Raw genomic sequence first — 16,346 nt, 5'->3', positions numbered from 1 at the left:
ATGGTGCGAAAATTGGCAGTTGACCCTAAATAATGAAAAGTGTGAGGTCATCCACATGAGTGCTAAAAGGAATTCATTAAACTTCAGTTACACGATAAATCAGTCTAATCTAAAAGCCATAAATTCAACTAAATACTAGGTATTACAAATACGAACAACTTAAATTGGAAGGAACACATAGAAAATGTTGTGGGGAAGGCTAACTAAAGACACTTAGAAAATATAACAGCTCTACTAAGGAAACTGCCTACACTACGCTTGTCCATCCTCTTTTAGAACACTGCTGCGCGGTGTGGGATCCTTGCCAGATAGGACTGACGGAGTACATCGAAAAGGTTCAAAGAAGGGCAGCACATTTTGTATGATCACAAAATATGGGAGAGAGTGTCGCAGAAATGATATGGATTTGGGCTGGACGTCATGAAAGAAAAGGCGTTTTTCGTATCGACGGAATCTTCTCATGAAATTCCTATCACCAACTTTCTCCCCCGAATGTGAAAATATTATGTTGACACCGACCTACATAGGGAGAAATGATCAGCATGATAAAATAAGGGAAATCAGAGCTCGTACGGAAAGATATAGGTGTTTGTTCTTTCTGCGTGCTATATGAGATTGGAATAATAGAGAATTATGTCGAGGGAATTAGATTAGGAAATGAGACACTTAAAGTAGTAAAGAAGTTTTTCTATTTGGGGAACAAAATAACTGATGATGGTCGAAGTAGAGAGGATATAAAATGTAGACTGGCAATGGCAAGGAAAGCGTTTCTGAAGAAGAAAAATTTGTTAACATCGAGTATAGATTTAAGTGTCAGGAAGTCGTTTCTGAATGTATTTGTATGGAGTGTAGCCATGTATGGAAGTGAAACATGGAAGATAAATAGTTTAGACAAGAAGAGAATAGAAACTTTCGAAATGTGGTGCTACAGAAGAATGATGAAGATTAGATGGGTAGATCACATAACTAATGAAGAGGTATTGAATAGAATTGGGGAGAAGAGGAGCTTGTGGCACAACTTGACTAGAAGAAGGGATCGGTTGGTAGGACATGTTCTGAGACATCGAGGGATCACCAATTTAGTATTGGAGGTCAGCGTGGAGAGTAAAAATCGAAGAGGGAGGCCAAGAGATGAATACACTAAGCAGATTCAGATGGATGTAGGCTGCAGTAGGTACTGGGAGATGAAGAAGCTTGCAAGGGATAGAGTAGCATGGAGAGCTGCATCAAACCAGTCTCAGGACTGAAGACCACAACAACAACAACAACAACATGAAGGTGGTTCGATGAACCCTCTACCAGGCACTTAGATGTGATTTGCAGAGTATCCATGTAGATGTAGCGACTGTATGGAGGATGTGTAAGGGTTTCTCAGTGAAACTTCTGCAGTGTAGTTGGAAGAACCTTGGCAACATGAGGGCAGGCCTTATCCTGCAACAGAATGACACAATCCATCAACATTCCTGGGTATTTGGCCTTGCTGGAGCAATTCAGTTTTTTGCAAAGTGTCTACATACTCCTGTTGTTAATTGTGGCACCGTGTTCTAGACAATCAGTGAGCAGTAGGACCACACAGTCAAAGAAAAAGGTCATCATGACTTTCCCGGAGCTGGTGTGCACGGCTTTGGATTTTTTCAGTAGGGGCGAGTCAACGTGCTTCCATTGTTGGCTCTGATGCTTGTTCACCGGCTCATAATGATGACACTGTACCTTACCTCTCATGACAATATGGGACAGGGAACGATATTCTTCATTGTGATTCCGTTCCAGGTACTGCGGTGATGTCGACATTCTGTCCAACTTCTGCTCCTCTGTAAGGCTGTGGGGAACCCACTGTGCACAGATTTTCCAGAATTTCAGATGCTCTGTCATCATTGATTCCCTGTGTGAGCTGAATGGCTTCCATCGTCTGTCATTTCTGATGGCAGCATCCACCACATCAATGACAGAAGGGGTAATACACGATGAACCTGCCCTGGCTGATAGCTGTCTTTCAATGACTTGTGTTACCCATACACAGCAGACATTCGGGCATGAATTACACTTTCTGACACTATTTCTGCAGTCAAAAACTGCACTACACCTCACTGTTCCTCCTTCCTGGACTCTGTACCAAAGTCGGATGCACTCACTGACCTTACAGCGAACACATCTAACAGGCAAACAGCACTGTGGTCAACGTTCATATTGTTCCTTCCTGATTCTCAATAGAGGGCACTTCTATACATACATACCTATCTGCAATATCAACATACGCATTGTGCTTGTTATTATAGTCTGTCTCATTTTCATTTGACTGCACCTTTTATCTGTACATAATTAAGACCAAAATTTGTTTCCATGTTACATTATCTACATTTTGTATACCTCTTTCTAAGTGATTTGCATGTATTGTTATACAAAATGAAATTTTTTTAGACAAATCAGATTGTAAATGGGCAAAAAATATAGTGTGGAACTAAATGGTAATCGGAAATAACAATCATCAAATTATAGTGCATACCTGTGTGGCAAAATTACTATTTCTTTTCATTTTTTACACAGGTAACTTGAAAAAAGACACTAGAGCAGCTCCCACTTGGAAAACTAAATACAAGTCATGTGATACTTAATTTGATATATTGTAGTAACTTTCAAAATGTGCCGCTTTCTGAATGAAACGTTGCTCAACTGCACTCAACAGAAGAAGCAGAAAACATGGAAGGTCCTGAGAAATAGGATGAATAAAGAGAGAGAAACATTCTTAAGGCTTGCTGGTGTCAATTTAAGAAATTTTAATTGAGACCAGAGGATTCAGGAGTAAAAGTCCACTGTCCTAATCTCTCATTACAACATTCAATATAATTGGCAGGAGAATCAGCATTGGTCATATTTTTTTGTTTTATTATCCACAAAATCGATTTTTGGTCACTTAGTGACCATCCTCAGTGCTGTAATATAAAATTAAAATTGGTAGGCACTGGTATCAACATGCTTACAGCGATCACATAAAGTGCCGCTTCCTGAATGAGATGTTGCTCAACTGCACTCAACAGAAGAAGCAGAAAACATGGAAAGTCCTGAGAAATAGGATGAATAAAGAGAGAGAAACATTCTTAAGGCTTTGTCAGTTTATGTGAGTGCTCTAAGCTTGTTGATACCAGTGCCTAACAATTTTAATTGTATATTACAGCACTGAGGATGGTCACTAAGTGACCGAAAATCGATTTTGCGGATAATAAAACAAAACAAAAAAACATGACCAATGCTGATTCTCTTGCCAACTATATCCACTATTTGATCGTGGTGCACAGAACACTCCATGGAGTCGCCAATCAATAACATTCAAGATGTTGACACAGGTAGGTTGGAAGATGTGTATATCTCCTCACTTATAAGTACTGTTGCCTTTTGCTATAGTGTCATTCAGTTTTAAGACAAAGCTATCACTACCTCCAAAAGTCTCAGATTCTGTTGCAGCTTCTGAATGGCTGCCATTACTTGAGTCTCCAGTGATCTCAATCCTGTTTCTGCCGTAGCTCCCTGTCCAACAAGCTGCTGTTGTGCCAGCGTGATCTGGGAATACAGCTCCTTCTCATAGTGGGCACGTTCCTCTTGAACTCTTTTTTCATATGACAACAACTTCTCATGAAAATATTCTTGTTCTGCCAGCTGAGAAGCCTTTATCAACCTGCATAAAAGTTAATTCTCCTTTAGTGCAACATAAACAACTGGCAATAAATTTAAGTAATGCAACACTATTCAGTATCTTCTATGTCTTTGTAGCTTACACCTATTAACAAGACTGAAGCATTGTTTTTACAACAGCAAGTAAGGGCATCATAGGCGCTCTCTAAATCCATTGGGAAAAATTCATGGTACTGTATTTATAAATATTTTGTAGTCGAAAGTGTGTTAAGAATGAGAGAAGGAGTCTAATAAGATGTGCATGCCTATTTCCGTCAATAAATAATAGTAAGTAAAAGATTTAATGGCCTTGAGTAACAAGAGTGTGATGACTGCAATATACTGAACATTTGTATGAATTGATATGTGAATATTTATACAAGTCAAACAGAATGTTTCCTGGGGTTGTAGAATAATATCCACTACCGGTCACAATAAAAGGTTGTTTATTCGTCACACGACTGGTTTCGGGCTTACGCCCATCTGCAGGTACATTCATATACATGTTTGTACTGTTGGAGATCACTGTATTGTTTGAATGGTCTTCATCATCTTGATTTTACATGTTTTGAATGCACTGACAGTTCGTAATGCCTGGCTAGGTAACATTAAATGAATTTTATCTATAGTGGATGCTGTCAAACTCCATGACTGTTCCTTTATGGTGTTGTAGAAAAATATCCGCTACCAGTCACAATAAAAGGTTGTTTATTCGTCACACGACCGGTTTTGGGCTTACGCCCATCTTCAGGTGTTTATACATTCATATACATGTTTGTACTGTTGGAGATACAGTAAATTCTTCAACTAAAATTGCTCAATAGTGGAACAGTATATGCATCTGATGAGATAACTGTAATATTCTATGCAGATTATGCAAAAGAATTTATTCCCTTCCTAGCAGGAATTTTATCATAGGTTGTTGGAGCAAAGAAGGGCAACAACCAAATGAGAACAAGTACAGATCATTATTGAAGGGCCATCAGACAGAGGTACATAATTATACGCCTATATCAATGACATCAGTCTGCTGCAGAATTATGGAATGTTTTATGCTCACACTTACCAACCTTTCATAGAACAGAACTCTTGCGAAACTCAGCTCAATCTATTCATCATTGAGACTCAGAGCACTATAGAAAACAGTGCCAGGTTGTTGGGATCATCCTTGACATCCAAAAGATATTCTATAGAGTATGAGCTTACTGAGTATCTAACCAATTCTGTGAGTGGATTCAGGATATACTAGCAGATAGAATTCACTATGTCATTCTTAACAGGATGATATCAAGAGATGTAAAAGTAGCTATGGGAATACCCCAAAGAGTGTTGTAGATCCACTGCTGTCTATGATATGTATAAATGATTCAATGGAGCTTGTCAGTAGCTCTATGAGGCTGTTGAAAGATAGTGCTGTTGTCTACAGGAAGGTGCAATGCCATAAAAGACTAGCAAAAAGCAGGAAGACCTACAGACAATGAATGATTGATGCAGTAACTGCCGGCTGATCCAGAACATAAACAAATGTAACATGTTCCATGTAAATAAGTGAAGAGAGTGACAGTTGTTTGATTCCACTATTGTTGAGAATCATTGGTGGAATCATAAGGAAATTTGATTCATCTGTAAAAGAAATGACTTACAATACCCACACCTGACTAATTTTTTAGTACTGCCCATCAGTTTAGAAACTTTACTATAGCCATAAATGCACCAACAACACAGACAGAACAGTTGCATACATCTCCAAAACTTTATCAGTGGCACAACTTAATTATTTCCAAATTACGGAGGAGGTCCCCAGAAGACTGGCAGAATAGAATAATTGCATGTATCTTTAAGAAAATGAAGGGCTCTAAAAAAAGCTTTAGGGAGCACAGTGTAAAATTCTGTGAAAAGATTCTGCAGAGACAAATACAAAAAACAGAGAGACAAATCCAAAAAACAGTGAAAAAGCAAATGAGAGGAGAAAAGTGTGGTTTCGCGACAGGAAGGTTCACTGTGAATCTCATATTTGCACTGAGACAGCTGCAGGAACAATCATTATGAGTATGGGAGAGATCTACTGACGGCTTTCCTGGATTTCTTTCTTTAAAAAAATAAAATAAAATAATAAAGAGCATATTGCATGATACACTCCTGGAAATGGAAAAAAGAACACATTGACACCGGTGTGTCAGACCCACCATACTTGCTCCGGACACTGCGAGAGGGCTGTACAAGCAATGATCACACGCACGGCACAGCGGACACACCAGGAACCGCGGTGTTGGCCGTCGAATGGCACTAGCTGCGCAGCATTTGTGCACCGCCGCCGTCAGTGTCAGCCAGTTTGCCGTGGCATACGGAGCTCCATCGCAGTCTTTAACACTGGTAGCATGCCGCGACAGCGTGGACGTGAACCGTATGTGCAGTTGACGGACTTTGAGCGAGGGCGTATAGTGGGCATGCGGGAGGCCGGGTGGACGTACCGCCGAATTGCTCAACACGTGGGGCGTGAGGTCTCCACAGTACATCGATGTTGTCGCCAGTGGTCGGCGGAAGGTGCACGTGCCCGTCGACCTGGGACCGGACCGCAGCGACGCACGGATGCACGCCAAGACCGTAGGATCCTACGCAGTGCCGTAGGGGACCGCACCGCCACTTCCCAGCAAATTAGGGACACTGTTGCTCCTGAGGTATCGGCGAGGACCATTCGCAACCGTCTCCATGAAGCTGGGCTACGGTCCCGCACACCGTTAGGCCGTCTTCCGCTCACGCCCCAACATCGTGCAGCCCGCCTCCAGTGGTGTCGCGACAGGCGTGAATGGAGGGACGAATGGAGACGTGTCGTCTTCAGCGATGAGAGTCGCTTCTGCCTTGGTGCCAATGATGGTCGTATGCGTGTTTGGCGCCGTGCAGGTGAGCGCCACAATCAGGACTGCATACGACCGAGGCACACAGGGCCAACACCCGGCATCATGGTATGGGGAGCGATCTCCTACACTGGCCGTACACCACTGGTGATCGTCGAGGGGACACTGAATAGTGCACGGTACATCCAAACCGTCATCGAACCCATCGTTCTACCATTCCTAGACCGGCAAGGGAACGTGCTGTTCCAACAGGACAATGCACGTCCGCATGTATCCCGTGCCACCCAACGTGCTCTAGAAGGTGTAAGTCAACTACCCTGGCCAGCAAGATCTCCGGATCTGTCCCCCATTGAGCATGTTTGGGACTGGATGAAGCGTCGTCTCACGCGGTCTGCACGTCCAGCACGAACGCTGGTCCAACTGAGGCGCCAGGTGGAAATGGCATGGCACGCCGTTCCACAGGACTACATCCAGCATCTCTACGATCGTCTCCATGGGAGAATAGCAGCCTGCATTGCTGCGAAAGGTGGATATACACTGTACTAGTGCCGACATTGTGCATGCTCTGTTGCCTGTGTCTATGTGCCTGTGGTTCTGTCAGTGTGATCATGTGATGTATCTGACCCCAGGAATGTGTCAATAAATTTTCCCCTTCCTGGGACAATGAATTCACGGTGTTCTTATTTCAATTCCCAAGAGTGTATATAGAAGTAAAGTTTATGTAGCACTAATAAGTTAAGCAAACTGTACTGAGGATAAAAGAATTGAACTGAGGCAGTGTTTGTTGCATGAGAGTGGGAAGTGGGAGAACAGATAGCTGACAGAAACAGCCTAAATCCAGGCTCTTCACAGTATTCGTGGATGATGTAATGACAAGTGGCAAGAGAGACTGAAGACAGGATCACAGCAGTATTGCCTGCTGATGATACGGGGGAACAACAGAAGCAGTTAAGATGTTTGGGAAAAAGTTGTGGAAGAATATGGCCTAAAATTTAATGCAAAAAGCCTGACTTGGTGGTTAGGAGAGGAAATGGAAGGAATGCCCAAGAATAAGTGAATAAGCAAGGCAAACTGACAGCTATATGAGAAGTGAGATAAATTATATAGAATAAAGAAGTCCCTCAAAAAAGTAAGAAGATGATGTATCAGAACATGTTATATACCAATTCTGTTGTGTGCTGCAGAAACCTCGGTCACAAAGGAAAGGGAAAAAGGCAAATGAGTTGAAGTTTTTGACAAGTCGAGTAACAAAAATGGAAAAAATGAGAAAGATTCGAATAGTATAGACAGGTGAACAAAATGGAGGAGACGAGAATGCTTTTAAAAATGTAAGAGAGGAAGACTGAGGGCAGGGAACTAAGGGAGAGGGTGAGGGTCAAATAGCTAAAAGGAATGGCAGAAAGCAAATGGAAGGGAGGAGAAGCAAAGTGAGAGAGAGATGACGGGTAGACAGGAGCTTGTCTTCCAAGTAGATCCCACCATTGGCAGAAAACTCGACAAGATGACGATGATGACGATTTTGGTCATTATTTATGTAACTAAGAAATATCATGTGTACCTTGTAATGTAACAGACTGGGACTCACATACTGTAGTATATGAGACATCTGTATTTTATGAAACTAATTCTAAGAACTATATTTGTGTGTTTTTCTGTGCATGATGTTATGCTTGAATTATTTTACATGCCATTTGTCAAATTAAAATATTGTTCCTAATAATGTATCAGACTCGTGACATTATTACAATGTTATATATGTGAGGGCAAATAAGATTGCAAGGAGCAGTAGTAGAAGCAGTTTTATTATGACAATGGAAGTTGAATTTTGAGAGGGACTACAGTAGTAGTTATTGAATGGGTTGGACAGTAGTAGTTTTGGCAGAAAGTTTGTGGTTTCTTAAAGTGCAGTTCAGAAACTGATTAGAAAAAAAAAAAAAGTTATTTATAACTTGGAATTCAATTTCACATTTCAGAAGTAAAGTAGATACCAGCATATTCTTATAGCAAGAACTCAAGAATGTTCTGTGATCATACAAGGATACCAGCAATTTTATATGACTGAAATTACCAGTTAAATATAAATAATGGCTGTGGCATTACCTGTTCAGATAATTAGTAAAATGAACCGAAAATAGGCTTCATTCACAGCCAGAAGCATATGCAATCAATAAACTGAACATTTTGGATTTTATTAATTTATTCTCATGATTTGTGTAAGGAAGGGAAGTTACAACTTGTATGGCATGACATTTTACTTAATCACAACTCTGGTCCAAACTCCCTGAAAATGTGGCACAATGCTGACAGCAATGGACCAACTTGTTCAATGTGCCAATGCCGACTCCCTCTCTCATCTACTCCAGATATTAATTTTAATTAGCTGCAAAGCGGTAGGCTATCAAACTGTCATGTGTTGGACATGTTGGCCACAACATCCTGCAAAGTAGCCTAAGCCACATGACAGGATTCACTGGTTTTTTGGGTATAGTGATTTTACATAACACAAGTGACCGGAGCACATGTCTAAAACAGCAGACCCTGGCCTTCGCACATATATTTCCTTCTGTCATTGTCTGGATGCATTGGATGACACTACTCTCGACTACAGAATAGGTGGAATGTAGGGCTGATAATTTGCCTATACTCTAGCCCCATATCCTTCAGTTTCTCCATCAGTCGCACTGGGGGATGCCCTGTACTGCACCCACAATTAGGCAGCAGCTCTTATAATAGCCCAACCCAGAGTCCCTCACTTACCCACAAAATAATTACACACTGACTATACTGTTTTTGACAGTTACGAAGAGGGATGGTGAATTTAAGCATGCTCATGCCTCCACTGAAGTTGGTAAGCACTCAGGATGCCAAAATCCACAACAATTGACCATGTTCTGGCAAATTTTCACAATGCCCAACCTCAGTAAGCTATACTCATCATATTATGTGAAGTTTTGGCAATGACAGTGCTTTTCAGTATATCAGAGCCACATTTGTTAGTCATCAACCAAAAACACTTTCAAATGAGTATTTCTCACTGATGTTTAGACTTGTTTGAAGAAAATTCCAGAGAGTTTCTCCACTATTTTATAACAGTAGATCAAACATATTCACAATCACACACAGATATGCAACAGCAGCAAAAATAGTGGGTTACAAAAGGCAAAAGTACACCAAAGAAAGCAAAAATATTTCATCTGCAGGAAAAATCATGGGCCACCATTTTCAGGGACTGGATAAATTAAGACATTATTCAAACTAAAATCCCACATCTTGCACAGAAAGTTCTATAAGCCAAGCCACTGTCTAGCTTACATATTATATTCATTTTTGACAGAATTAGGCCATCTTCAGCTCTAAAATATGGAGAGGATGACAGTAATCATCACAATCAGTTGGTGAGAATCAGCAAAACAAACTGCACCAGCTGATGTCAGGTTGGGTGACTGACTATTTATGTCAAATTACTAAGGAGAAGCTGAGACATATAATTTTGCACAGCTAGAAAATCTTACTTTACAAAAAGTATTATAAATTTCAGAAGTCATTTGACTGCGTGTATTAATTTACAAGGCACCTACGCTGAAGAGAAAACTTTGTCTCTTTTTTGTAATAGTGAGACTATGAGCATGTCCTTATTACTAGACAAACTTGTGCAAGAAATAATACAATGCAAATGTAGCTGGAAAGTATGTGTACTATTATTGTTGTGGCGTAACAAGCTAGCTACGCCACACTGAAGTAGCCGAAAGGGCACGCGTCAACTCATGCCGTCTTGCGTGAGGTCTGAAACAGGATACTTATGAATGCTATAAAGAAAAGAACGGAGCTTAGGTTTACTTAACTTTAATTTCCTTGTGGTACATATCTCTTGATAATACAAGTGAGACTCTCTCCAGATATGGTTAATGGCGCCTTGCTAGGTCGTAGCCATGGACTTAGCTGAAGGCTATTCTAACTGTCTTTCGGCAGTTGAGAGAAAGGCTTCGTACGTGTAGTCGCTAGCAATGTCGTCCGTACAACTGGGGCGAGTGCTAGTAAGTCTCTCGAGACCTGCCTTGTGGTGGCGCTCGGTCTGCGATCACACAGTGGCGACACGCGGGTCCGACATGTACTAATGGACCGCCGCCGATTTAAAGCTACCACCTAGCAAGTGTGGTGTCTAGCGGTGACACCACAATTATGAGTATTGTTCTGTTGATGGCAAAGGGTCCTTAAGTAGAGTATGCAAAGGTAAAAATGAATATATTTCATTTTTTCTACTGACCTTTTCATATCATAGCACCACAAGCGAGTGTAGGTGTGCAGGATGTAAGTGTTTTGCTGTCCTTCACAGCACATTGCAACTCAGTCAGCCATAGAGTACAGATCAGCTCAGCATGTCTGCTCAGTCTGCTAAGTACAAGCTTAGAGGTGACACATGGTTGATAGCAGCAGGAGTCAGATATTTTGCACCTTTTCCACATGGTGACAAATCTGTAGAACTACGTTCATTTTAGGTAAGGGTATTGTGGTCCTCATTCTCATCTACTGGAGAATACAGCCAAGAGGTCGTGAATGATCAACTTTAGTTTATTGCAAGAATTCTAGGAAAGTGTGGTTCATCTGTTAAGCACACCACATATAGGACACTATTGTGACCTGTCTTGAGTACTGCTTGAGTGTTTGAGATCCATACTAGGTTGGATTAAAGGAACACATCAAAGCAATTTGGAGGCACGCTGCTACATTTGTTACTGATAGGTTCAAACAACATGCAAGTGTTACAGAGATGGTTAAGAAACTCAAATGGAAATCCCTGGAGGGAAGGCGACATTCTTTTTGAGGAACACTATTGAGAAAATTTAGAGAGCCAGTATTTGAAGCTGAATGCAGAACGATTCTGTTGCCTCCAACACACATTGCGCATATGTACCACAAGAGATAAGATACGAGACATTAGTGCTTATATAGAGGCATATAGACTTGTTTTTACCTCATTCTGTTTGTGAGTGGAAATGGAAAGGAAATGACTAGAAGTGGTACAGGGTACCCTCCGTCGCACGCTGTAAGGTGGACTGCGGATTATCGACGTAGATATTACATTACCTTAGGTGTGCCAGAAAACAGCAGCAAATCCAGTACTGAAAAATGTCAAGCAATTTGCCGACACAGGGTGGTGCAAAAAGCTACAGGGCCACTTCTGACCATTAAGGAAATTATTTTTCACACAAGTAACTAAATATAGCTCACAGCATCTGTCAGCAGTAAAATATGAAGATTGAAAGTAATCGTTCTGTAAGCCCTTAGACAATGAGCATTGTGGCATGCTGCGAACGAAATAACTTGCAAGATGACAAATGCATCTGCCGGGGTTAGAAACCCAACCTGTCCCCGCCTACATTCCCCAGTGAAAGTTCTAGCAACTGGAAACAGGTACACACTTATTACAGCAACAGAGAGTGAAAGGGCAGCATATGCACACTGCATGCTTCCAGCAAAAGAAGAATGGAAGGAAGATTGGGTTTAATGTCCCTTTGATATTGAGGTCATTAGGAACAGAGCACAACCTCAGATTGTGTCAAGGATGGGAAGGAAATCGGCCATGCCCTTTCAAATGAACCATCTCAGCATTTGCTTGGAAAGATTTAGAGAAATCACGGAAAACCTAAATCTGGATGGCCGGGCATGGGTTTGAACCGTCATCTTCCCGTGTGCGAGCCTAGTATGCTAACCATTGCACCACTTCACTCGGTGCATATTTCCAGCAATAGCATGATCGCAACAGCTACACCCTCACTCACAAACAATATGCTTCTGGGACCTAGGGAGATGGTGCCCTGACCATCTACCACTGAGACCTCTGTCCTGCAGTACCAACACCATTGACGACAACGGCAGCTATAGGACCATAAAACAACATTGGCTAACCATTGTTTCCAATGGAGATACTTTCAATTGTTTTTCTCCCTCCTTGCAAATTCAACTATAGATTACAGTGCTGTCACTGAGATTCAGTGCCAACTGATTGCTTGGCAGACTGTTAAGTAGTATAATTATACAGTGGAACCTTGCATAGCAAGCATAATTCTTTCCAGAATCTTACTCGTAGTGCAAAACACTCATTAAGTGAAACAATTTATCCTATTTAAACTTATGTAAAATACGATGTGTTCCATGCAGAAAAAGTACTAAAGGTTTTATTTTATTCATGCCATTTATTCAAAGAAACTTATACGTACAGTACTATGTACTTTCTATCTAAAAACACAGATGATGTGACTTACCGAACGAAAGTGCTGGCAGGTCGATAGACACACAAACAAACACAAACATACACACGAAATTCAAGCTTTCGCAACAAACTGTTGCCTCATCAGGAAAGAGGGAAGGAGAGGGAAAGACGAAAGGATGTGGGTTTTAAGGGAGAGGATAAGGAGTCATTCCAATCCCGGGAGCGGAAAGACTTATCTTAGGGGGAAAAAAGGACAGGTATACACTCGCACACACACACATATCCATCCGCACATACACAGACACAAGAAAATGTCTCCTTGTGTCTGTGTATGTACGGATGGATATGTGTGTGTGTGCGAGTGTATACCTGTCCTTTTTTCCCCCTAAGGTAAGTCTTTCCGCTCCCGGGATTGGAATGACTCCTTACCCTCTCCCTTAAAACCCACATCCTTTCGTCTTTCCCTCTCCTTCCCTCTTTCCTGATGAGGCAACAGTTTGTTGCGAAAGCTTGAATTTCGTGTGTATGTTTGTGTTTGTTTGTGTGTCTATAGACCTGCCAGCACTTTCGTTCGGTAATTCACATCATCTGTGTTTTTAGATATATTTTTCCCACGTGGAATGTTTCCCTCTATTATATTCGTACTATGTACTTTATTATTCATGATACATAACTAATTCTTTTTTCTTTTTTTTTTTTTGCTAGGAAGCTATCCACAGTCATTTGTTTCTGTCGCTGTTTCAACACTTTGCAAAAATGTGACACAGCATTATTGTCAAATAAATTTGTAGCATGTGTAGCCACTGCTTTATTGGAGTGATGATTTTCAATGTACAATGCAACCGATTCCCAAGTTTTCAGCATTTCTCTTATTGTGCCGAAAGATTGCTACATTGCTGTTACCATCTCCTCCTCCTCCTCTGAAGAATACCTCTCCACAATTTCCTGCTACTAAACACACTGCAACTCCGTCAGCTCTTCGGTGGTCATTTCTTGGCTGTGATCTTCCACAAACTCATTGATATCATTGTTATCTGCTTCTAGTCCCATGCTCTTGGTCAATCAATTCAAAGCAATGCTCCAAGAGTGCTTTAATGTAGAGATTCTTAAAGTTAGAAATAATATGCTGGTCCACAGGTTGGAGTAACGGAGTGGTGTTGGGAGGCAGAAATTGGATCTCGATGAACTGAAATTCTTCAAGGAGGTGGTCTTGCAGGCCTGGAGAATGGGCAGGAGCATTGTCCATAACAAGTAAGACATGGAATGGTATATTCATCTCAAGCAAATATTTTTTCACCAAAGGATCAAACACTTCATTGATCCAGTCACAAAAAGAATCACCTGTCACTCAAGCCTTGTTGTTGGACCTCCACATCACATTTAACCTGCTCTTCTGGACTTCATACTTTTTGAAGGCTTATGAAGTTTCTGAATGGTAAACAAGCAGTGGTTTAATTTTCAAATTGTCACTTTTACTGGCACAGAATAGCATTGTGAGATGGTCTTTCGTTGGCTTGTGACCAGGCAATGCATTTCCTTCTGCTGTTACAAAGGTACACTTTGGCAGCTTTTTCCAGAATAGACCCACCACATCACAATTAAAAACATGTTGTGGCAGACAACTGTCAGAATCTACGAGCATCTTGAAGTTGCTGATGAAATTCTCTGCTGTCTTTGTGTCGGGTCTGGCTGCTTGCCTGTGCCTCACAATGCTGTGGATGCCGGTTCTTCTCTTACACTTTTCGAACCACTCTTGGCTTCCCTTAAACACTTCTTTGGCCACTGATGATTGTGGCATCTCCATAATGAGGTTAGCAAAAATCATTTTTGCCTACTTACAAATGATGTTCTTGTTAATAGTGTCACCTTGCAATTGCTTTTCATTTATCCATATAAGGGGCAATCTTTCAACATTGTCCAGAATATGAAACTGTTGTTTAGATACTCTTGTCACTCACTTTGAAGCATCTATCTTCTTCATCTTGTCCTTGTTCTTGAGAGTAGTGCAAATAGCTAATATAGCTGGTTTGTATGTGCGTGTTAAATCAGCAACACTCAAACCATGTTCACATTTTTCAATAATTTTACATTTCATTTCTAAGGTCGTTTTCTTTCTCTTACGGTTGTTTTCTTGCGGCTTTACCTTCAGGGACATTTCTGCGGAGGTTATTAAAATTTTCACACAAAAAACACTGTGTGAACAAAAGTTTAGAAAAATGTGTGATCACAGCTGCACCAAGATGGTAGCAGAAAGAGCACTACACCCAGACTGCTGTAAATGCTAAAGACATCGCTCATATGCAACTGCTGACAATGAAAGGTGCTCGTATTATCGAACATTTCCCTTGCCACACACAAAGAGCTAGTGATGTCACACTAAATCATCGTCATTCAGTATGCGAAACATTGCTCATTAAGTGAGTCACTTTTTTACAATTTGTTTTGCTTGTTATGCGAATTGCATGTTATGGGAGGTGCTCATTATGTGAGGTTTCACTGTATTAGGCTTCCCATTTGGCCTTATGTCCCTATGCTGTGAATGGACTTTGGCTATTTCCACAGTACTCCTGGGACTGCTATTTGGACCAACAATTACCATGCTTACAAGGTGTGTGAGAAAGGACTGAACACTGCGAGCAATCCAGCAATGCCGGTTTGCTCTACTTGTGCAGACCTGTGAGTTTGTCCCTTCCAGAAGGTCAGTCCGAGTTTCGGCTCTATACAACCATCACATGATTTTTGAAAGTGCCATTAGTGAAGTTGTGTTTTTGTTGTGCATTACGAAAATGGAACAGCAGAATTTAGAGCAATGTTATGCCATCTTGTTTTGTGTTGAACTTGGAGGACTCATTAGTATGACCTATGAAAATTTGAAACAGGCCTACAGGGAACGTTCTTTATCAAGAGCACAAGCTTTTTGCTGCCACAAATCATTTTTGGAAGGCTGAGGGCATGTTGAAGTTGAACCTGGCTCAGGGAGACCTTCAACTTAAAAGACCAATGAAAACGTTGAAGGCATGCATGCCCTTGTGAGATCAAACTGACGTTTAACACTAAGGATAATGGGTGATCTGTTAAACTTACACAATTTCACCATACATCAAATTTTGACTAAAGTTTTGTACATGCAAAAGGTGTGTGCCAAAATGGTACCAAATAACCTCATAACTGAGCAGAGGGACAATTGAAGAAACATGTGCGTTGATCTTCTTGAGAAGACTGTCAATGACCACAAATGGTTCAGTCGTGCGATCACAGGTAATGAATCCTAGATTTTTTTAGTACAATCCTGAGAAAGCTGCTAAGTGACAGGTGGCACACTAAGATATCTCCTCGACCAAAAAACCTCGAATGAGCAAATTTAAGATCAAAACAATGCTTTCCTGATTTGCTTTTTTTACAGTAGAAGTATCGTGCATAAAGAATTTATCCCTCCACTTGCATAAAGAATTTGTTCCTACAGGACAAACAGTCAGTCAACTGTTTTATGAAGAAAGAGACATTCCTGTTGTTCCACAGCCCCGCTATTGACCTGATCTTAATCCTTGTGACTTCTTGTGCTGAAATTTAAAATGTCTTAAAAGGATGTCATTTTGGGACTCTGGAGAACATTC

The 16,346-nt window shown here is 41.0% G+C and overlaps 1 protein-coding gene across 3 annotated transcripts in view; it reads right to left on the bottom strand.

Moving 5' to 3' along the window:
- The window catches only part of LOC126198477 (uncharacterized), a 169,469-nt gene that overhangs the window by 58,275 nt on the left and 94,848 nt on the right, over positions 1-16,346 (bottom strand). For all 3 annotated transcript variants that reach the window (XM_049934838.1, XM_049934837.1, XM_049934839.1), the window contains exon 3: positions 3,433-3,670. In XM_049934838.1, the coding sequence (XP_049790795.1) occupies positions 3,433-3,670 (238 nt within the window). The remainder of the gene's footprint in view (positions 1-3,432; positions 3,671-16,346) is intronic.

The sequence above is a fragment of the Schistocerca nitens genome, chromosome 8 (genome assembly GCF_023898315.1).
Source record: "Schistocerca nitens isolate TAMUIC-IGC-003100 chromosome 8, iqSchNite1.1, whole genome shotgun sequence".
Taxonomy (NCBI): domain Eukaryota; kingdom Metazoa; phylum Arthropoda; class Insecta; order Orthoptera; family Acrididae; genus Schistocerca; species Schistocerca nitens.
This window is presented reverse-complemented; position numbering and strand designations above follow the sequence as displayed.